This window comes from Hippocampus zosterae, chromosome 7 (assembly GCF_025434085.1).
Source record: "Hippocampus zosterae strain Florida chromosome 7, ASM2543408v3, whole genome shotgun sequence".
NCBI lineage: Eukaryota > Metazoa > Chordata > Actinopteri > Syngnathiformes > Syngnathidae > Hippocampus > Hippocampus zosterae.
This window is the reverse complement of record NC_067457.1, coordinates 13,239,760-13,263,694: the sequence shown is the minus strand read 5'-3', so window position 1 is coordinate 13,263,694 and position 23,935 is coordinate 13,239,760. Positions and strand designations below refer to the sequence as shown.

Genomic DNA, 23,935 nt, shown 5'->3' with positions numbered 1-23,935 from the left:
TTTTTTGTGCATCGTTGCAGAGAAATACTCCCAGTCCTGTCTCTCAGGCCTGTCAAACCAATGGTAAGGAACTTCTGTACATTTAATTTGATTCGAAAACAGCCCTGGGAATAGACCTTGATGAATTGTTTCCTACCGGGTTAGGCAGAGACTTCTTGGTTTACAACATCCCCGACATCCGACGCCCAGAGGTCTCGAGTGGTGTGCAATGTACTAGTTTGCGCTGCAAAATCTTGTCACAAGAAGGGCCCTCTCCGTTCAGCCTTTTTCATTTTATTATTTTAGATTTGTGTCATAGATATTGTTTTTGATATTGTCGATGAAATTATATTCACAGCTCTTCATTTTTTTTCTCCACATTATATGTTGCAGCCTTGTTTATGGCTCCGGTCGGGTCAGGTGTCTCCCAAGCTTCAGAGCTCCTGTTACCAGGGCAATACGCACCCCCAGTTGCTCCTGATGCTGCGGCACCATTCGGTAATTCGGAGACATTGTTTAAAGTGCTTTGAATGTAGCACTATACAAGTGAAAGCACGGACCCAGAATAGATCGAACCCTCAGAACTGAGCTCTCTGATTATGAGAGAGATTCCAGGATGAAAACCAGTTTCCGTGCCGTCTAAACGTCGTTGGTCAAAGGTGACATTTGGATTTATCTTTGAGTAGGATAATGAGTCTAAGTAACATCAGGACAATTCTGAATGTCCTTGAGGTGGGCCAGCAAAAGCCCGGTCCGATTTAAGAATTCTTGGGGGGGGCTCTGTAAATAGCTGTGCGCCAACACCCTCCAGGTAGTGCCAAGCATGTGGCATCAAAAAGACTTGAAACTGTCATCGCTGCCAATGGTGCAGCAACAGAAGTAGTGAGCGAAGGCTGTGTATGTTTTTGTTCATGGGATTTCTTTTTTTTTTTTTTTTTCATTTCTAAGTCATTTGCAACAAATTCAAAATCCGTTTTTCTTGCCCTCATGGTCTATTGTGTGTCGAATTCTGTGGAGGAGAAACTTCATTTTCCAATTTTAGAAGCAGAACTTGTACGGAGAGCGGGCTGCACTCGGCCGCCAAGTGCGGCGGACAGCAGGCCTCTTGGACAGGTTGAGAGATAAAAAAATAATAATCCCCGTTCAGTGTCAATGGCAGGGTGCAGGCTGGCCCGGCGTGGAGAGCGGGCCGCACTCGGCGGCCGAGTGCGGCAGGCAGCAGGCCTCTTGGACAGGTTCAGAGATAAAAAAATAATAATCCCCGTTCAGTCTCAATGGCGGGGAGCGGGCTGCACTCGGCCGCCAAGTGCGACAGGCAGCAGGCCTCTTGGACAGGTTGAGAGATAAAAAAATAATAATCCCCGTTCAGTCTCAATGGCGGGGAGCGGGCCGGCCCGGCGGCGGTGAGCGGGCCACACTCGGCCGCCAAGTGCGGCGTGCAGCAGGCCTCTTGGACAGGTTGAGAGATAAAAAAATAATAATCCCCGTTCAGTCTCAATGGCGGGGAGCTGGCCGGCCCGGCGGCGGAGAGCGGGCTGCACTCGGCCGCCAAGTGCGGCGGGCAGCAGGCCTCTTGGACAGGTTGAGAGATAAAAAAATAATAATGCCGGTTCAGTCTCAATGGCGGGGAGCAGGCCGGCCCGGCGGCGGAGAGCGGGCCGCACTCGGCCGCCGAGTGCGGCCGGGGAGCAGGCCCCTTGGACAGGTTGAGAGATAAAAAAATAATAATCCCCGTTTAGTCTCAATGGCGGGGTGCGGGCTGGCCCGGCGGCGCAGAGCGGGCCCCCCATTCATTCTCGGCAATACCGCTTGTGTCCGTCAGAGGGCGGTGTAGTAGGCAAAAGGCCATTCATTTTAATGGGCGGCGGAAAGCGGGCCGGTTCGGCCGCCGAGTGCGGCCGGGGAGCAGGCCCCTTGGATAGGTTGAGAGATAAAAAAATAATAATCCCCGTTCAGTCTCAATGGCAGGGAGCGGGCCGGCCCGGCGCCCGAGAGCGGGTTGCACTCGGCCGCCAAGTGCGGCGGGCAGCAGGCCTCTTGGACAGGTTGAGAGATAAAAAAATAATAATCCCCGTTCAGTCTCAATGGCGGGGAGCGGGCCGGCCCGGTGGGGGAGAACTGGCCGCACTCGGGCGCCAAGTGCGGCGGGCAGCAGGACAGTTGGACAGGTTTAGAGATAAAAAATAATAATCACCGTTCAGTCTCAAAGGCGGGGAGCAGGCCGGCCCGGCGGCGGAGAGCGGGCTGCACTCGGCCGCCAAGTGCGGCGGGCAGGAGGCCCCTTGGACAGGTTGAGAGATAAAAAAAATAATAATCCGCGTTCAGTCACAATGGCGGGAAGCAGGCCGCACTCTGCCGCCGAGTGCGGCCGGGGAGCAGGCCCCTTGGACAGGTTGAGAGATGAAAAAAAAAAAATCCCCGTTCAGTCTCAATGGCGGGGTGCGGGCCGGCCCGGCGGCGGAGAGCGGGCCGCACTCTGCCGCCGAGTGCGGCCGGGGAGCAGGCCTCTTGGACAGGTTGAGAGATTAAAAAAATAGTCCCGTTCAGTCTCAATGGCGGGGAGCGGGCCGGCCCGGCGGCGGAGAACGGGCCGCACTCGGCCGCCAAGTGCGGCGGGCAGCAGGCCTCTTGGACAGGTTGAGAGATAAAAAAATAATCATCCCCGTTCAGTCTCAATGGCTTGGAGCGGGCCGGCCCGGCTGCGGAGAGCGGGCCGCACTCGGCCACCAAGTGCGGCGGGCAGCAGGCCTCTTGGACAGGTTGAGAGATAAAAAAATAATAATCCCTGTTCAGTCTCAATGTCGGGGAGCGGGCCGGCCCGGCGGGGGAGAGAGGGCCGCACTCGGCCGCCAAGTACGGCGGGCAGCAGGCCTCTTGGACAGGTTGAGAGATAAAAAAATAATAATCCCCGTTCAGTCTCAATGGCGGGGAGCTGGCCGGCCCGGCGGCGGAGAGCGGGCTGCACTCGGCCGCCAAGTGCGGCGGGCAGCAGTCCTCTTGAACAGGTTGAGAGATAAAAAAATAATAATCCCGGTTCAGTCTCAATGGCGGGGAGCAGGCCGGCCCGGCGGCGGAGAGCGGGCCGCACTCGGCCGCCGAGTGCGGCCGGGGAGCAGGCCCCTTGGACAGGTTGAGAGATAAAAAAATAATAATCCCCGTTTAGTCTCAATGGCGGGGTGCGGGCTGGCCCGGCGGAGTGCGGGCCCCCCATTCATTCTCGGCAATACCGCTTGTGTCCGTCAGAGGGCGGTCAGAGGCAAAAGGCCATTCATTTTAATGGGCGGCGGAAAGCGGGCCGGTTCGGCCGCCGAGTGCGGCCGGGGAGCAGGCCCCTTGGATAGGTTGAGAGATAAAAAAATAATAATCCCCGTTCAGTCTCAATGGCGGGGAGCGGGCCGGCCCGGCGGCGGAGAGCGGGTTGCACTCGGCCGCCAAGTGCGGCGGGCAGCAGGACAGTTGGACAGGTTTAGAGATAAAAAATAATAATCACCGTTCAGTCTCAAAGGCGGGGAGCAGGCCGGCCCGGCGGCGGAGAGCGGGCTGCACTCGGCCGCCAAGTGCGGCGGGCAGGAGGCCCCTTGGACAGGTTGAGAGATAAAAAAAATAATAATCCGCGTTCAGTCACAATGGCGGGAAGCAGGCCGCACTGTGCCGCCGAGTGCGGCCGGGGAGCAGGCCCCTTGGACAGGTTGAGAGATGAAAAAAAAAAAAATCCCCGTTCATTCTCAATGGCGGGGTGCGGGCCGGCCCGGCGGCGGAGAGCGGGCCGCACTCTGCCGCCGAGTGCGGCCGGGGAGCAGGCCTCTTGGACAGGTTGAGAGATTAAAAAAATAGTCCCGTTCAGTCTCAATGGCTTGGAGCGGGCCGGCCCGGCTGCGGAGAGCGGGCCGCACTCGGCCACCAAATGCGGCGGGCAGCAGGCCTCTTGGACAGGTTGAGAGATAAAAAAATAATAATCCCTGTTCAGTCTCAATGTCGGGGAGCGGGCCGGCCCGGCGGCGGTGAGCGGGCCACACTCGGCCGCCAAGTGCGGCGTGCAGCAGGCCTCTTGGACAGGTTGAGAGATAAAAAAATAATAATCCCCGTTCAGTCTCAATGGCGGGGAGCTGGCCGGCCCGGCGGCGGAGAGCGGGCTGCACTCGGCCGCCAAGTGCGGCGGGCAGCAGTCCTCTTGAACAGGTTGAGAGATAAAAAAATAATAATCCCGGTTCAGTCTCAATGGCGGGGAGCAGGCCGGCCCGGCGGCGGAGAGCGGGCCGCACTCGGCCGCCGAGTGCGGCCGGGGAGCAGGCCCCTTGGACAGGTTGAGAGATAAAAAAATAATAATCCCCGTTTAGTCTCAATGGCGGGGTGCAGGCTGGCCCGGCGGAGTGCGGGCCCCCCATTCATTCTCGGCAATACCGCTTGTGTCCGTCAGAGGGCGGTCAGAGGCAAAAGGCCATTCATTTTAATGGGCGGCGGAAAGCGGGCCGGTTCGGCCGCCGAGTGCGGCCGGGGAGCAGGCCCCTTGGATAGGTTGAGAGATAAAAAAATAATAATCCCCGTTCAGTCTCAATGGCGGGGAGCGGGCCGGCCCGGCGGCGGAGAGCGGGTTGCACTCGGCCGCCAAGTGCGGCGGGCAGCAGGCCTCTTGGACAGGTTGAGAGATAAAAAAATAATAATCCCCGTTCAGTCTCAATGGCGGGGAGCGGGCCGGCCCGGTGGGGGAGAACTGGCCGCACTCGGGCGCCAAGTGCGGCGGGCAGCAGGACAGTTGGACAGGTTTAGAGATAAAAAATAATAATCACCGTTCAGTCTCAAAGGCGGGGAGCAGGCCGGCCCGGCGGCGGAGAGCGTGCTGCACTCGGCCGCCAAGTGCGGCGGGCAGGAGGCCCCTTGGACAGGTTGAGAGATAAAAAAAATAATAATCCGCGTTCAGTCACAATGGCGGGAAGCAGGCCGCACTGTGCCGCCGAGTGCGGCCGGGGAGCAGGCCTCTTGGACAGGTTGAGAGATTAAAAAAATAGTCCCGTTCAGTCTCAATGGCTTGGAGCGGGCCGGCCCGGCTGCGGAGAGCGGGCCGCACTCGGCCACCAAATGCGGCGGGCAGCAGGCCTCTTGGACAGGTTGAGAGATAAAAAAATAATAATCCCTGTTCAGTCTCAATGTCGGGGAGCGGGCCGGCCCGGCGGCGGTGAGCGGGCCACACTCGGGCGCCAAGTGAGGCGTGCAGCAGGCCTCTTGGACAGGTTGAGAGATAAAAAAATAATAATCCCCGTTCAGTCTCAATGGCGGGGAGCTTGCCGGCCCGGCGGCGGAGAGCGGGCTGCACTCGGCCGCCAAGTGCGGCGGGCAGCAGTCCTCTTGAACAGGTTGAGAGATAAAAAAATAATAATCCCGGTTCAGTCTCAATGGCGGGGAGCAGGCCGGCCCGGCGGCGGAGAGCGGGCCGCACTCGGCCGCCGAGTGCGGCCGGGGAGCAGGCCCCTTGGACAGGTTGAGAGATAAAAAAATAATAATCCCCGTTTAGTCTCAATGGCGGGGTGCGGGCTGGCCCGGCGGAGTGCGGGCCCCCCATTCATTCTCGGCAATACCGCTTGTGTCCGTCAGAGGGCAGTCAGAGGCAAAAGGCCATTCATTTTAATGGGCGGCGGAAAGCGGGCCGGTTCGGCCGCCGAGTGCGGCCGGGGAGCAGGCCCCTTGGATAGGTTGAGAGATAAAAAAATAATAATCCCCGTTCAGTCTCAATGGCGGGGAGCGGGCCGGCCCGGCGGCGGAGAGCGGGTTGCACTCGGCCGCCAAGTGCGGCGGGCAGCAGGCCTCTTGGACAGGTTGAGAGATAAAAAAATAATAATCCCCGTTCAGTCTCAATGGCGGGGAGCGGGCCGGCCCGGTGGGGGAGAACTGGCCGCACTCGGGCGCCAAGTGCGGCGGGCAGCAGGACAGTTGGACAGGTTTAGAGATAAAAAATAATAATCACCGTTCAGTCTCAAAGGCGGGGAGCAGGCCGGCCCGGCGGCGGAGAGCGGGCTGCACTCGGCCGCCAAGTGCGGCGGGCAGGAGGCCCCTTGGACAGGTTGAGAGATAAAAAAAATAATAATCCGCGTTCAGTCACAATGGCGGGAAGCAGGCCGCACTGTGCCGCCGAGTGCGGCCGGGGAGCAGGCCCCTTGGACAGGTTGAGAGATGAAAAAAAAAAAATCCCCGTTCAGTCTCAATGGCGGGGTGCGGGCCGGCCCGGCGGCGGAGAGCGGGCCGCACTCTGCCGCCGAGTGCGGCCGGGGAGCAGGCCTCTTGGACAGGTTGAGAGATTAAAAAAATAGTCCCGTTCAGTCTCAATGGCTTGGAGCGGGCCGGCCCGGCTGCGGAGAGCGGGCCGCACTCGGCCACCAAATGCGGCGGGCAGCAGGCCTCTTGGACAGGTTGAGAGATAAAAAAATAATAATCCCTGTTCAGTCTCAATGTCGGGGAGCGGGCCGGCCCGGCGGCGGTGAGCGGGCCACACTCGGCCGCCAAGTGCGGCGTGCAGCAGGCCTCTTGGACAGGTTGAGAGATAAAAAAATAATAATCCCCGTTCAGTCTCAATGGCGGAGAGCTGGCCGGCCCGGCGGCGGAGAGCGGGCTGCACTCGGCCGCCAAGTGCGGCGGGCAGCAGTCCTCTTGAACAGGTTGAGAGATAAAAAAATAATAATCCCGGTTCAGTCTCAATGGCGGGGAGCAGGCCGGCCCGGCGGCGGAGAGCGGGCCGCACTCGGCCGCCGAGTGCGGCCGGGGAGCAGGCCCCTTGGACAGGTTGAGAGATAAAAAAAAAATAATCCCCGTTTAGTCTCAATGGCGGGGTGCGGGCTGGCCCGGCGGAGTGCGGGCCCCCCATTCATTCTCGGCAATACCGCTTGTGTCCTTCAGAGGGCGGTCAGAGGCAAAAGGCAATTCATTTTAATGGGCGGCGGAAAGCGGGCCGGTTCGGCGGCCGAGTGCAGCCGGGGAGCAAGCCTCTTGGACAGGTTGAGAGATAAAAAAAATTAGCCCCCGTTCAGTCTCAATGGCGGGGAGCGGGCCGGCCCGGCGGCGGAGAGCGGGCCGCACTCGGCCGCCGAGTGCGGCCGGGGAGCAGGCCCCTTGGACAGGTTGAGAGATAAAAAAATAATAATCCCTGTTCAGTCTCAATGGCGGGGTGCGGGCCGGCCCGGCGGCGGAGAGCGGGCCGCACTCGGCCGCCAAGTGCGGCGGGCAGCAGGCCTCTTGGACAGGTTGAGAGATAAAAAAATAATAATCCCCGTTCAGTCTCAATGGCGGGGAGCGGGCTGGCTCGGCGGCGGAGAGCGGGCCGCACTCGGCCGCCAAGTGCGGCGGGCAGCAGGCCTCTTGGACAGGTTGAGAGATAAAAAAATAATAATCCCCGTTCAGTCTCAATGGCGGGGAGCGGGCCGTCCCGGCGGCGGAGAGCGGGCCGCACTCGGCCGCCAAGTGCGGTGGGCAGCAGGCCTCTTGGACAGGTTGAGAGATGAAAAAAAAAAAAAATCCCGATTCAGTCTCAATGGCGGGGAGCGGGCCGGCCCGGCGGCGGAGAGCGGGCCGCACTCGGCCGCCAAGTGCGGCGGGCAGCAGGCCTCTTGTACAGGTTGAGAGATAAAAAAATAATAATCCCCGTTCAGTCTCAATGGCGGGGAGCGGGCTGGCTCGGCGGCGGAGAGCGGGCCGCACTCGGCCGCCAAGTGCGGCGGGCAGCAGGCCTCTTGGACAGGTTGAGAGATTAAAAAAATAGTCCCGTTCAGTCTCAATGGCTTGGAGCGGGCCGGCCCGGCTGCGGAGAGCGGGCCGCACTCGGCCACCAAATGCGGCGGGCAGCAGGCCTCTTGGACAGGTTGAGAGATAAAAAAATAATAATCCCTGTTCAGTCTCAATGTCGGGGAGCGGGCCGGCCCGGCGGCGGTGAGCGGGCCACACTCGGGCGCCAAGTGAGGCGTGCAGCAGGCCTCTTGGACAGGTTGAGAGATAAAAAAATAATAATCCCCGTTCAGTCTCAATGGCGGGGAGCTTGCCGGCCCGGCGGCGGAGAGCGGGCTGCACTCGGCCGCCAAGTGCGGCGGGCAGCAGTCCTCTTGAACAGGTTGAGAGATAAAAAAATAATAATCCCGGTTCAGTCTCAATGGCGGGGAGCAGGCCGGCCCGGCGGCGGAGAGCGGGCCGCACTCGGCCGCCGAGTGCGGCCGGGGAGCAGGCCCCTTGGACAGGTTGAGAGATAAAAAAATAATAATCCCCGTTTAGTCTCAATGGCGGGGTGCGGGCTGGCCCGGCGGAGTGCGGGCCCCCCATTCATTCTCGGCAATACCGCTTGTGTCCGTCAGAGGGCAGTCAGAGGCAAAAGGCCATTCATTTTAATGGGCGGCGGAAAGCGGGCCGGTTCGGCCGCCGAGTGCGGCCGGGGAGCAGGCCCCTTGGATAGGTTGAGAGATAAAAAAATAATAATCCCCGTTCAGTCTCAATGGCGGGGAGCGGGCCGGCCCGGCGGCGGAGAGCGGGTTGCACTCGGCCGCCAAGTGCGGCGGGCAGCAGGCCTCTTGGACAGGTTGAGAGATAAAAAAATAATAATCCCCGTTCAGTCTCAATGGCGGGGAGCGGGCCGGCCCGGTGGGGGAGAACTGGCCGCACTCGGGCGCCAAGTGCGGCGGGCAGCAGGACAGTTGGACAGGTTTAGAGATAAAAAATAATAATCACCGTTCAGTCTCAAAGGCGAGGAGCAGGCCGGCCCGGCGGCGGAGAGCGGGCTGCACTCGGCCGCCAAGTGCGGCGGGCAGGAGGCCCCTTGGACAGGTTGAGAGATAAAAAAAATAATAATCCGCGTTCAGTCACAATGGCGGGAAGCAGGCCGCACTGTGCCGCCGAGTGCGGCCGGGGAGCAGGCCCCTTGGACAGGTTGAGAGATGAAAAAAAAAAAATCCCCGTTCAGTCTCAATGGCGGGGTGCGGGCCGGCCCGGCGGCGGAGAGCGGGCCGCACTCTGCCGCCGAGTGCGGCCGGGGAGCAGGCCTCTTGGACAGGTTGAGAGATTAAAAAAATAGTCCCGTTCAGTCTCAATGGCTTGGAGCGGGCCGGCCCGGCTGCGGAGAGCGGGCCGCACTCGGCCACCAAATGCGGCGGGCAGCAGGCCTCTTGGACAGGTTGAGAGATAAAAAAATAATAATCCCTGTTCAGTCTCAATGTCGGGGAGCGGGCCGGCCCGGCGGCGGTGAGCGGGCCACACTCGGCCGCCAAGTGCGGCGTTCAGCAGGCCTCTTGGACAGGTTGAGAGATAAAAAAATAATAATCCCCGTTCAGTCTCAATGGCGGAGAGCTGGCCGGCCCGGCGGCGGAGAGCGGGCTGCACTCGGCCGCCAAGTGCGGCGGGCAGCAGTCCTCTTGAACAGGTTGAGAGATAAAAAAATAATAATCCCGGTTCAGTCTCAATGGCGGGGAGCAGGCCGGCCCGGCGGCGGAGAGCGGGCCGCACTCGGCCGCCGAGTGCGGCCGGGGAGCAGGCCCCTTGGACAGGTTGAGAGATAAAAAAAAAATAATCCCCGTTTAGTCTCAATGGCGGGGTGCGGGCTGGCCCGGCGGAGTGCGGGCCCCCCATTCATTCTCGGCAATACCGCTTGTGTCCGTCAGAGGGCGGTCAGAGGCAAAAGGCCATTCATTTTAATGGGCGGCGGAAAGCGGGCCGGTTCGGCGGCCGAGTGCAGCCGGGGAGCAAGCCTCTTGGACAGGTTGAGAGATAAAAAAAATTAGCCCCCGTTCAGTCTCAATGGCGGGGAGCGGGCCGGCCCGGCGGCGGAGAGCGGGCCGCACTCGGCCGCCGAGTGCGGCCGGGGAGCAGGCCCCTTGGACAGGTTGAGAGATAAAAAAATAATAATCCCTGTTCAGTCTCAATGGCGGGGTGCGGGCCGGCCCGGCGGCGGAGAGCGGGCCGCACTCGGCCGCCAAGTGCGGCGGGCAGCAGGCCTCTTGGACAGGTTGAGAGATAAAAAAATAATAATCCCCGTTCAGTCTCAATGGCGGGGAGCGGGCTGGCTCGGCGGCGGAGAGCGGGCCGCACTCGGCCGCCAAGTGCGGCGGGCAGCAGGCCTCTTGGACAGGTTGAGAGATAAAAAAATAATAATCCCCGTTCAGTCTCAATGGCGGGGAGCGGGCCGTCCCGGCGGCGGAGAGCGGGCCGCACTCGGCCGCCAAGTGCGGTGGGCAGCAGGCCTCTTGGACAGGTTGAGAGATGAAAAAAAAAAAAAATCCCGATTCAGTCTCAATGGCGGGGAGCGGGCCGGCCCGGCGGCGGAGAGCGGGCCGCACTCGGCCGCCAAGTGCGGCGGGCAGCAGGCCTCTTGTACAGGTTGAGAGATAAAAAAATAATAATCCCCGTTCAGTCTCAATGGCGGGGAGCGGGCCGTCCTGGCTGTGGAGAGCGGGCCGCACTCGGCCGCCAAGTGCGGCGGGCAGCAGGCCTCTTGGACAGGTTGAGAGATAAAAAAATAATAATCCCCGTTCAGTCTCAATGGCGGGGTGCCGGCCGGCCCGGCGGTGGAGAGCGGGCCACACTCGGCCGCCGAATGCGGCCGGGGAGCAGGCCCCTTGGACAGGTTGAGAGATAAAAAAATAATAATCCATGTTCAGTCTCAATGGCGGGGTGCGGGCCGGCCCGGCGGCGGAGAGCGGGCCGCACTCGGCCGCCAAGTGCGGCGGGCAGCAGGCCTCTTGTACAGGTTGAGAGATAAAAAAATAATAATCCCCGTTCAGTCTCAATGGCGGGGAGCGGGCCTTCCCGGCTGTGGAGAGCGGGCTGCACTCGGTCGCCAAGTGCGGCGGGGAGCAGGCCTCTTGTACAGGTTGAGAGATAAAAAAATAATAATCCCCGTTCAGTCTCAATGGCGGGGAGCGGGCCGTCCCGGCTGTGGAGAGCGGGCTGCACTCGGTCGCCAAGTGCGGCGGGCAGCAGGCCTCTTGGACAGTTTGAGAGATAAAAAAATAATAATCCCCGTTCAGTCTCAATGGCGGGGAGCGGGCCGGCCCGGCGGCGGAGAGCGGGACGCACTCGGCCGCCAAGTGCGGTGGGCAGCAGGCCTCTTGGACAGGTTGAGAGATAAAAAAAAGTAATAATCCCCGTTCAGTCTCAATGGCGGGGTGCGGGCCGGCCCGGCGGTGGAGAGCGGGCCACATTCGGCCGCCGAGTGCGGCCGGGGAGCAGGCCCCTTGGACAGGTTGAGAGATAAATCAACATGTATTTAGTTCAGGTTGACCTCCTGAAGCCTAAATGACCATTAATTTGACTACACACCTCATTCCTATGAAGATACATTCCAAGTCAGAAAGCGTGCTCGGCTCGGCCTGAAAATGCATTTAAAGCAATAAAAACTCAAATTGAGTGTCACGCCTAAACCAAAGGACTTCTGCACACATTTCAACATGTATTTAGTTCAGGTTGACCTCCTGAAGCCTAAATGAGCATTAATTTGACCACATAACTCATTCCTATGAAGATACATTCAAAGTGAGAAAGCTTGCTCGGCTCGGCCTGAAAATGCATTCAAAGCAATAAAAACTAAAATTGAGTGTCACGCCTAAACCAAAGGACTTATGCACACACTTCAACATGTACTTTGTTCACGATGACCCCCTGAAGCCTAAATCACCATTAATTTGATCAAACAACTCATTCCTATGAAGATACATTCCAAGTCAGAAAGCGTGCTCGGCTCTGCCTGAAAATGCATTTAAAGCAATAAAAACTCAAATTGAGTGTCAGGCCTAAACCAAAGGACTTATGGACACACTTCAACATGTATTTACTTCATTATTGACCTCCTGCAGCCTAAATGACCATTAATTTGACTACACAACTCATTCCTATGAAGGTACATTCAAACTCAAAGAACGTGCTCAACACGGTCTGAAAATGCATTTAAAGCAATAAAACTAAAATTGAGTGTAACGCCTAAACCAAAGAACTTATGCACACATTTCAACATGTATTTTGTTCAGGTTGACCTCCTGAAGCCTAAATGACCATTAATTTGACTACACACCTCATTCCTATGAAGATACATTCAAAGTCAGAAAGCGTGCTCAGCTCGGCCTGAAAATGCATTTAAAGCAATAAAAACTCAAATTGAGTGTCACGCCTAGACCAAAGGACTTATGCACACACTTCAACATGTATTTACTTCATTGTTGACCTCCTGCAGCCTAAATGACCATTAATTCGACTACACAACTCATTCCTATGAAGGTACATTCAAACTCAAAAAACGTGCTCGGCTCGGCCTGAAAATGCATTTAAAGCAATAAAAACTAAAATTGAGTGTCACGCCTAAACCAAAGAACTTATGCACACATTTCAACATGTATTTAGTGCACGTTGACCTCCTGAAGCCTAAATCAGCATTAATTTGACCACATAACTCATTCCTATAAAGATACATTCAAAGTCAGAAAGCGTGCTCGGCTCGGCCTGAAAATGCATTTGAAGCAAGAAAAACTCAAATTGAGTGTCACGCCTAAACCAAAGGACTTATGCACACACTTCAACATGTATTTTGTTCAGGACGACCCCTGAAGCCTAAATCACCATTAATTTGATAGCACATCTCATTCCTATGAAGACACATTCCTAGTCAGAATGCGTGCTCGGCTCGGCCTGAAAATGCATTTAAAGCAATAAAAACTCAAATTGAGTGTCACGCCTAAACTAAAGGACATATGCACACACTTCAACATGTATTTTGTTCAGGATGACCCCCTGAATCCTAAATCACCATTAATTTGACTACACAACTCATTCCTATGAAGGTACATTCAAACTCAAAAAACGTGCTCAACTCGGCCTGAAAATGCATTTAAAGCAATAAAAACTCAAATTGAGTGTCACGCCTAAACCAAAGGACTTATGCACATATTTCAAAATGTATTTAGTTCAGATTGACCTCCTGAAGCCTAAATGACCATTAATTTGACTACACCACTCATTCCTATGAAGATACATTCAAAGTCAGAAAGCGTGCTCGGCTCGGCCTGAAAATGCATTTAAAGCAATAAAAACTCAAATTGAGTGTCACACCTAAACCAAAGGACTTATGCACACACTTCAACATGTATTTTGTTCAGGATGACTCCCTGAAGCCTAAATCACCATTAATTTGACTACACAACTCATTCCTATGAAGGTACATTCAAACTCAAAAAACGTGCTCGGCTCGGCCTGAAAATGCATTCAAAGCAATAAAAACTAAAATTGAGTGTCACGCCTAAACCAAAGGACTTATGCACACACTTCAACATGTACTTTGTTCACGATGACCCCCTGAAGCCTAAATCACCATTAATTTGATCAAACAACTCATTCCTATGAAGATACATTCCAAGTCCGAAAGCGTGCTCGGCTCTGCCTGAAAATGCATTTAAAGCAATAAAAACTCAAATTGAGTGTCAGGCCTAAACCAAAGGACTTATGGACACACTTCAACATGTATTTACTTCATTATTGACCTCCTGCAGCCTAAATTACCATTAATTTGACTACACAACTCATTCCTATGAAGGTACATTCAAACTCAAAGAACGTGCTCAACACGGTCTGAAAATGCATTTAAAGCACTAAAACTAAAATTGAGTGTAACGCCTAAACCAAAGAACTTATGCACACATTTCAACATGTATTTTGTTCAGGTTGACCTCCTGAAGCCTAAATGACCATTAATTTGACTACACACCTCATTCCTATGAAGATACATTCAAAGTTAGAAAGCGTGCTCAGCTCGGCCTGAAAATGCATTTAAAGCAATAAAAACTCAAATTGAGTGTCACGCCTAGACCAAAGGACTTATGCACACACTTCAACATGTATTTACTTCATTGTTGACCTCCTGCAGCCTAAATGACCATTAATTCGACTACACAACTCATTCCTATGAAGGTACATTCAAACTCAAAAAACGTGCTCGGCTCGGGCTGAGAATGCATTTAAAGCAATAAAAACTAAAATTGAGTGTCACGCCTAAACCAAAGAACTTATGCACACATTTCAACATGTATTTAGTGCACGTTGACCTCCTGAAGCCTAAATCAGCATTAATTTGACCACATAACTCATTCCTATAAAGATACATTCAAAGTCAGAAAGCGTGCTCGGCTCGGCCTGAAAATGCATTTAAAGCAATAAAAACTCAAATTGAGTGTCACGCCTAAACCAAAGGACTTATGCACACACTTCAACATGTATTTTGTTCAGGACGACCCTCTGAAGCCTAAATCACCATTAATTTGATAACACATCTCATTCCTATGAAGACACATTCCTAGTCAGAATGCGTGCTCGGCTCGGCCTGAAAATGCATTTAAAGCAATAAAAATTCAAATTGAGTGTCATGCCTAAACCAAAGGACTTATGCACACACTTCAACATGTATTTTGTTCAGGATGACTCCCTGAAGCCTAAATCACCATTAATTTGACTACACAACTCATTCCTATGAAGGTACATTCAAACTCAAAAAACGTGCTCGGCTCGGCCTGAAAATGCATTCAAAGCAATAAAAACTAAAATTGAGTGTCACGCCTAAACCAAAGGACTTATGCACACACTTCAACATGTACTTTGTTCACGATGACCCCCTGAAGCCTAAATCACCATTAATTTGATCAAACAACTCATTCCTATGAAGATACATTCCAAGTCAGAAAGCGTGCTCGGCTCTGCCTGAAAATGCATTCAAAGCAATAAAAACTCAAATTGAGTGTCAGGCCTAAACCAAAGGACTTATGGACACACTTCAACATGTATTTACTTCATTGTTGACCTCCTGCAGCCTAAATGACCATTAATTTGACTACACAACTCATTCCTATGAAGGTACATTCAAACTCAAAGAACGTGCTCAACACGGTCTGAAAATGCATTTAAAGCAATAAAACTAAAATTGAGTGTTAGGCCTAAACCAAAGGACTTATGCAAACACTTCAACATGTATTTTGTTCAGGATGACCCCCTGAAGCCTAAATCACCATTAATTTGACTTCACAACTCATTCCTATGAAGGTACATTCAACCTCAAAAAACGTGCTCGGCTCGGCCTGAAAATGCATTTAAAGCAATAAAAACTCAAATTGAGTGTCACGCCTAAACCAAAGGACTTATGCACATATTTCAACATGTATTTAATTCAGGTTGAACTCCTTAAGCCTAAATGACCATTAATTTGACTACACCACTCATTCCTATGAAGATACATTCAAAGTCAGAAAGCGTGCTCGGCTCGTCCTGAAAATGCATTTAAAGCAATAAAAACTAAAATTGAGTGTCACGCCTAAACCAAAGGACTTATGCACACATTTCAATATGTATTTAGTTCAGGTTGACCTCCTGAAGCCTAAATCACCATTAATTTGAATACACAACTCATTCCTATGAAGATACATTCCAAGTCAGAAAGCGTGCTCGGCTCGTCCTAAAAATGCATTTAAAGCAAAAAAACTCAAATTGAGTGTCACGCCTAAACCAACGGACTTATGCACACATTTCAACATGTATTTAGTTCAGGTTGACCTCCTGAAGCCTAAATCAGCATTAATTTGACCACATAACTCATTCCTATAAAGATACATTCAAAGTCAGAAAGCGTGCTCGGCTCAGCCTGAAAATGCATTTAAAGCAATAAAAATTCAAATTGAGTGTCACGCCTAAACCAAAGGACTTATGCACACACTTCAACATGTATTTTGTTCAGGACGACCCCCTGAAGCCTAAATCACCATTAATTTGATCACACATCTCATTCCTATGAAGATACATTCCAAGTCAGAATGCGTGCTCGGTTCGGCCTGAAAATGCATTTAAAGCAATAAAAACTCAAATTGAGTGTCACGCCTAAACCAAAGGACTTATGCACACACTTTAACATGTATTTTGTTCAGGATGACCCCCTGAATCCTAAATCACCATTAATTTGACTACACAACTCATTCCTATGAAGGTACATTCAAACTCAAAAAACGTTCTCAACTCGGCCTGAAAATGCATTTAAAGCAATAAAAACTCAAATTGAGTGTTAGGCCTAAACCAAAGGACTTATGCAAACACTTCAACATGTATTTTGTTCAGGATGACCCCCTGAAGCCTAAATCACCATTAATTTGACTTCACAACTCATTCCTATGAAGATACATTCAAAGTCAGAAAGCGTGCTCGGCTCGGCCTGAAAATGCATTTAAAGCAATAAAAACTAAAATTGAGTGTCACGCCTAAACCAAAGGACTTATGCACACACTTCAACATGTATTTTGTTCAGGACGACCCCCTGAAGCCTACATCACCATTAATTTGATCACACAACTCATTCCTATGAAGGTACATTCAAACTCAAAGAACGTGCTCAACTCGGCCTGAAAATGCATTTAAAGCAATAAAAACTCAAATTGAGTGTCACGCCTAAACCAAAGGACTTATGCACACACTTCAACATGTATTTTGTTCAGGACGACCCCCTGAAGCCTAAATGACCATTAATTTGACTACACCACTCATTCCTATGAAGATACATTCAAAGTCAGAAAGCGTGCTCGGCTCGGCCTGAAAATGCATTTAAAGCAATAAAAAGTAAAATTGAGTGTCACGCCTAAACCAAAGGACTTATGCACACACTTCAACATGTATTTTGTTCAGGATGACCCCCTTAGCCTAAATCACCATTAATTTGACTTCACAACTCATTCCTATGAAGGTACATTCAAACTCAAAAAACGTGCTCGGCTCGGCCTGAAAATGCATTTAAAGCAATAAAAACTCAAATTGAGTGTCACGCCTAAACCAAAGGACTTATGCACACACTTCAACACGTAATTAGTTCAGGATGACCCCCTGAAGCCTAAATCACCATTAATTTGACTACACCACTTATTTCTATGAAGATACATTCCAAGTCTAAAAACGTGCTCAACTCGGCCTGGAAATGCATTTAAAGGAATAAAAACTCAAATTGAGTGTCATGCCTAAACCAAAGGACTTATGCACATATTTCAACATGTATTCAGTTCAGGTTGACCTCCTGAAGCCTAAATGACCATTAATTTGACTACACCACTCAATCCTATGAAGATACCTTCAAAGTCAGAAAGCGTGCTCTGCTCGGCCTGAAAATGCATTTAAAGCAATAAAAACTAAAATTGAGTGTCACGCCTAAACCAAAGGACTTATGCACACATTTCAACATGTATTTAGTTCAAGTTGACTTCCTGAATCCTAAATGAGTTGAAACTCCTTCTGACAGGGGATTCCGCCAGACGCTCCCAACAAACCCTCACTATACGTTTGGGTCTGCCAGGACGGACCGGCATCTTCCCCCACCATCGGAGCCTACTCACCACCAGGTGGTGATCAGTTGACAGCTCCGCCCCTCTCTTCACCCGAGTGTCCAGAACATGCGGCCGCAAATCCGATGATACAACTACAAAGTCGATCATCGAACTGCGGCCTAGGGTGACCTGGTGCCAAGTGCACATATGGACACCCTTATGCTTGAACAAGGTGTTCGTTATGGACAATCCGTGACGAGCACAGAAGTCCAATAACAAAACACCACTCGGGTTCTGATCGGGGGGGCCGTTCCTCCCAATCACGCCCCTCCAGGTATCACTGTCATTGCCCACGTGAGCATTGAAGTCCCCCAGCAGAACAAGGGAGTCCCCAGCAGGAGTACTCTCCAGCACACCCTCCAAGGACTCCAAAAAGGGTGGGTATGCTGAGCTGCTGTTTGGTGCATATGCACAAACAACAGTCAGGACCCGTCCACCCACCCGAAGGCGGAGGGAGGCAACCCTCTCGTCTACCGGTGTGAACCCCAATGTACAGGCACTGAGCCGGGGGGCAATGAGTATGCCCACACCTGCTCTGCGCCTCTCACCGTGAGCAACTCCAGAGTGGAAGAGAGTCCAACCCCTCTCGAGAGAACTGGTACTAGAACCCAGGCTGTGTGTGGAGGCAAGTCCGACTATATCCAGTCGGAAATTCTCTGCCTCACACACCAGCTCGGGCTCCTTCCCTGCCAGAGAGGTGACATTCCATGTTCCAAGAGCTAGCTTCTGCAGCCGAGGATCGGACCGCCAGGGTCCCCGCCTTTGGCTGCTGCCCAGCTCACATTGCACCCGACCCCTTTGGCCCCTCTCATGGGTGGTGAGCCCATGGGAAGGGGGACCCACGTTGCCTCTTCGGGCTCTGCCCGGCCGGGCCCCATGGGTGTAAGCCCGGCCACCAGGCACCTGCCAACGAGCCCCACCTCCAGGCCTGGCTCCATAGGGGGGGCCCGGTGACCCGTGTCCGGGCAAGGGAAACCTAGATCCATTTATTTCAATCATCATTGGGGTCTTTGAGCCGTGCTTTGTCTGGCACCTCACCTAGAACCTGATTGCCATGGGTGACCCTGCCAGGGGCATAAAGCCCCAGACAACTTACCGTAGCTTCTAGGATCATTGGGACACACAAACCCCTCCACCACTGTAAGGTGACGACTCACGGAGGGGCGTTCGTGAGTTTAATAGAATTTTACTTTGAAATTGGCTTTAAATACAAAGACATTAAATCTGTTCTTGGTGTTAAGTATGGTTTCCATAAAAGCGAAGGACATTTGAAGTGAGACATGGACTCCTATGACAAACTGAAACCATTTGGAATTTTTATCAATGGGGCTATTGATGGTTTTTCAAGGAAAATAATGTGGCTTAATGCCTACGTAAGTAGTGACCCGAAGTTGATTGGAGGTTACTATATCGAAGTTGTGCACCGTTTGGGGGGGTTGTCCTCGAATCGTTCGAGTTGATCTTGGGACTGAAAATCGTCACGTTAAAGGCTTGCAGCGTTTCCTGTTGCCAATACCGCCAGGCAGCACTCTTGACAGATACTTGGATGGAGCCAGCACCGCCAATCAAAGAATTGAATACATGTATTGGTGGCGGTTTCTTCGCAGCCAGTGCATGGAGTTCTGGTTATCCCTCTTCACAGACCTCAGAGACAATGGCTTCTTTGATGGTGGATTTCTGGACAAAAACATCCTACAATTTTGTTGCATGGGACATATTCAGGTGAGTTCATACATTCTGATAGACTCATTAATTAAATGGGTATTTTTGTATGTGAGAGTGAGTTGATGGGAAAATGGACAGAAACACGAAAGAAGGAAAGAAGATAATGGTGTGTTATCACGGGTTGAAGGTGAAGGAAAAGTGGGGAGTGGTGAGATGTGGTACAAATGAGAGGTGAGGAGTGAGAAAAAAAAAGCAGCTTCGTGCTAAAATTTCTTGCTCATAAAAACTGATATCACTTTGCAACTCTTATTTCACCTGTCTGTAAATTATTTTCAACAGGATGAGTTGGATGACACGGCCCTAGTTTGGAACAGCCTCATCAGGGCCTCAAAGAACATGAATGTCCCCAGTGGTCGGCCCAACGTGATGTATACGTTACCTGAACTTTATGGTACAAGGGACTTCCTCTCCAGTTCAACTGTGCACAAGCCAGTGTGTCTTTCGTTTGACCATGCCTTGTGATCCAGATGTATTTGCATTGTGTGCTTTTTTAATGGCCCAGTCCGATCTAATGCCACCAAAAGAGCCATTTCAGCCTGTGAACCTGTATTTACACCTCAGAGGCCATCACTGCTACTCTTTAAGATATGAAAACCTTTATTAGTCTCGCAATGGAGAAATTCCCAATTCACAGCAGCAAATTTATGAAAGGAAGAATATAAAATATACAAAATATAGGAGCTGCTGAAAAGGCAGCCACTCTCGCGGCGCCATTTTGAAGTCAAAATAACACAACATATAGGACAGACAGCCGTGCCATCTTCACCAATTTTCTGCATACACTTTATAAATGACAGCCATCTATGTTTTGCTTGGTGTTTAGACCAAACTATATTACAGCTCCTCAACTGGTGTGAGAAGTAACATTTACATTACATTTACATTAGTAACATTTAGGAGAGATACCGACGCTCGTTCCTACAATAATAATAATTAAATGATGTGAAAGACAATTGTAAATAGCACTGCGATTTATCCATTTTGTGTTTGTATTGCACTTAGTTGTCTTTTTTATCTTCTTTCTACCTACATTCTTGCTGCTGGAGGCTGTAAATTTCCCCAGTGTGGGACAAATAAAGGATATCTTATTTACTGAAGCCTGAATTTGACAATTGTCCTTTATTTGATCACTTCACCTACAAAGGATAATTGAAACACTTTTGATTACAAATAATATATAGCCATCATAATTAAAAGCATTTTTATCTGCCGTTTTTCTACCTGTATAAGGACAACATATTTGATCAACAATATAAAATGGTTGTTTGTCAAAGCATTATTGGTGTAAATAAACATTCTTTCTTGGTTGCTAAATTTATCTACAAATACTTAGCCAATGTGGATGCTGAGGAGTATTCCTGCATAATTGTACATCATCCCAATTGAATTTTCACCTGCCTGTAAATGATGACTACGTAATTGTCACTCCTCACTTTCATCAGCGGGTGGTTTCTTGTGTTTAAAAAAACTGTTAAGAATGATTTGGAACAAATTTTATTCACGTTGACAAATTCTTACAAACATCATTCTCAACATTTTTAATGGAATATAAAACTTCAGACCTTTGGGTAAAACTGAAAACTCCCATCTTGCCTGAAACCATCATGAGAATAAGTGGTAAGTATATTTGCACATTTGCTCTTCAGTCATCAGAGAAATTACTGCCATGTCAACCTGCAAAGATAAATTGTGAGAATGAATACTTGAAATTTTGACTTAATAATAACTTTTAACAAATGTAACATGAGTGATGGTACAGAGCAGTCATTATTTGTATTCAATATCACATAATATAATAATAATACACCAGTCTAACGTCCTCTTTCCTGACAAGAAGTCAATATTCTCTGCACTTACTGTACATCCACCTGTAACCGTGTAGTTGCCCGGAATGCTGCAATTGGTTGCGAATGAAGTCAACCAGGACTGCCAAGTCATTGAACGTTTTCTGACGAAATAGTCCTCTTTGGGTCAGCACTCGCTTCAAATGTATTTCACTTATTTGGAAACCGTACTTAACATCAAGAACAGATTTAATGTCTTTGTATTTCAAGCCAATTTCTAAGTAAAATTCTATTAAACTAACGAAAGGTTGAACACGCTCCATAACTGTTGTCTGTGCTTACACGTACGATGACCCGGAAGCACGTACGATAACCCGGAAGCACGTCAACGACCATTAAAAATAAATAAATAAAGTATTGCGAGATCTCGCAATCTTTCTTTGCGAGATCTCGCATTACTTTGCGAGATCTCGCAATCTTTCTTTGCGAGATCTCGCAAAGTTTTTTTTTCCTTCCATGTCCCCTAAGGGGCTCCGTAATCAGGTTACAGGGCGCATGAAGGGGTAAAAGTAATCAATAGTTATAAATCCTCAAACCAAAATAGCTCGTACAGGTAAACTTTATCCCCTTTCTCATATTCTGTGTTGCGGTTATGTAAAATTGCACCGACACATATTACTGGTACCCAGTCACTTTCTGAGTTGCTCTTCGAACCGTAACAGAGGGGAGACACTCACTCTTCTCGCCTGGCGTCAATTCAATTTCTGCTCTTTCATATGCTAAAGTCCTCAAATCCTTTAGCAGCGGCTAAAGATAATTCAGCTACTAAGCAGAGGAAATATCTCATCAAAATTACGAAAAGAATATACCTTCACAACATTGAAACAGGTTAAAAAAAAACAGGTAAAAAAAAAAAACAGATTTTTTTTGAAACATTACAAAAACTGTCTCTCTAGTGGAAAGGGACGACTCAGCCCATGAAGTTGAACAAGCGCCCATCCAACGGGCTGCTGCGACACATCCTCCAACAGGTGTACAACCACTTTGTGACCGACCCGGAAAAGCTGAACAACTACGAGCCCTTCTCGCCCGAGGTTTACGGCGAGACTTCCTTCGACCTGGTGGCGCAGATCATCGACGAAATGTAAATAATGGAGGACGACACCTTCCTAGACCTCGGCAGCGGTGAGCCCGACCGTACAGTGGCATGAAACCCCCAGCGCGCAAGTCCTCGAGTCCCGTTGTTTTGTCAATAAGAAGTAAAACGCTCGTCCTGTGTAGGTGTGGGTCAGGTGGTGCTGCAGGTTGCGGCAGCAACCAACTGTAAACACTACTACGGCGTTGAAGCAGATATTCCAGCAACCTATGCAGAGGTAACACTCATGCGCGCACGAAACTCAGAATCATTTGAAAATGGATGAATTTCAGAACAATTAGGCCAAAAATTGTCTTTCTCCAATTGTGTCGACAGTAGGACATTTCTTTCCTGTTTAAGTCAATGTCAGGTTCATTTCGATTCATACCATGACATCTTCATGTAGCCCAACAGTTCTCGTTTTATACAATAATGACAAAGTTCGAGGTTTACGTCCGCTCATAAATTCAGTATACGATGATCGAAAAGGTGCTTTGATTTGGTTAGACTGGCGTGTCAGCAAATTACAATCAGAAGGGTGCCTGTCGAGGTGCCCTGTGGTCCTTCTACTTCGGTTATTTATTTATTCATGTTGGTATTTCTCACAGAGCATGGACAAAGAGTTTAAAAAGTGGATGAAATGGTATGGCAAGAAACACGGGGAGAACACTGTAAGTGGCTAGCACGCGCATTTCTAAAACCAACGTCACGAAAAGTGGTGAAAGTGCTCAAGAATTCTTGTCTTTCATTTTCAGCTGGAGAGAGGAGATTTTCTGTCTGAAGAATGGAAAGAAAGGATCGCCACCACAAGGTTGACATAAAAAATTCATTGTATGAGCAAAGTTGTGAGTCATATTCTGACTGGTGCTTCTTTCCTTCTGTCTTGCAGTATTATTTTTGTGAATAATTTTGCCTTTGGTCCAGAGGTAGATCATCATCTTAAGGAACGTTTTGCGAACATGAAGGAAGGTTCGTATGCAACTGAGAGATTACGTCAAGAAAACCCATAGCTTATTAGCATATTTTTACAAATTCTGGCTTTCCCTTTCATGCATCATCCATCACAAAATGCCCTCGGAAATACCTTAATTCGACTCATTCTCCTCATATTTAGAACATTAAATGTCTTTTTGGAGTGTGTTTATTGCTGTCATCATGAAGTCCACTGTCTGTCTTGCACCACACATTTAAATTCATTTGAATTTTACTTTTCAGTTGGGAAGATTGTATCTTCCAAACCATTTGCACCTTTAAACTTTCGAATTAACAGCCGAAACTTGAGTGGTAAGTACCTCGTTTTTTTTTTTTTTTGACTGCACATTTTAATCTCTGTAGTGACCAGTGATTTTTACGGATAGCTTTGACGCTTCTCTCTGTCACCTGTAGGTATAGGCACAATAATGCGTGTGGTAGAGCTCTCGCCACTGAGGGGTTCCGTGTCCTGGACTGGAAAGCCAGTCTCCTACTATCTGCACACCATAGACTGCACCATAGTAAGGAGAACTACTCTACACCTTGAAGAGAATTCATATTCAGTCAATATCCTTTCCACCTTCAAGAACTTCTGGCAAATATGACATTTCCTCTTTCAAATTGTGTCACTAAAGCCAATGTGTAGCGAACTCTCCAGACATGCTTCTTATTTCAATGCCTGGTCAATTTAGAAGGAAATATATGCTGACATATCTCAAACTGATGATTGATTATTCCTTTGGGTTGGCATTCAGAGACAAAACAGTCAGCAATTATTTGGCAGCTGATTCTTTGCTCAACATCTTCACTTATGGCTCCTCCTCAAGCATTTTTATTTTGGCGTAACTTGTTTTTTGTTTGTTTCTGTGTGCCCGGTTTACATCTTGAAAACTACTTTGCTAGTCTCATCAATCCTAAACTCAGGGTAAGTCCTGATATGTGATGAAACGCCCCGCCGTAACCTAATGAAGTTTCTGTGTCATACTCTCCCA

The 23,935-nt window shown here is 50.1% G+C and overlaps 1 protein-coding gene across 1 annotated transcript in view; it reads left to right on the top strand.

Moving 5' to 3' along the window:
* LOC127604968 (histone-lysine N-methyltransferase, H3 lysine-79 specific-like) overlaps positions 1-23,935 on the top strand; it is a 31,699-nt gene that overhangs the window by 624 nt on the left and 7,140 nt on the right. The window contains 9 exon segments of the mRNA XM_052072411.1: positions 373-477; positions 21,793-22,021; positions 22,118-22,209; positions 22,580-22,642; positions 22,727-22,782; positions 22,861-22,940; positions 23,187-23,255; positions 23,358-23,463; positions 23,826-23,868. Of these exon segments, the coding sequence (XP_051928371.1) occupies positions 373-477; positions 21,793-22,021; positions 22,118-22,209; positions 22,580-22,642; positions 22,727-22,782; positions 22,861-22,940; positions 23,187-23,255; positions 23,358-23,463; positions 23,826-23,868 (843 nt within the window).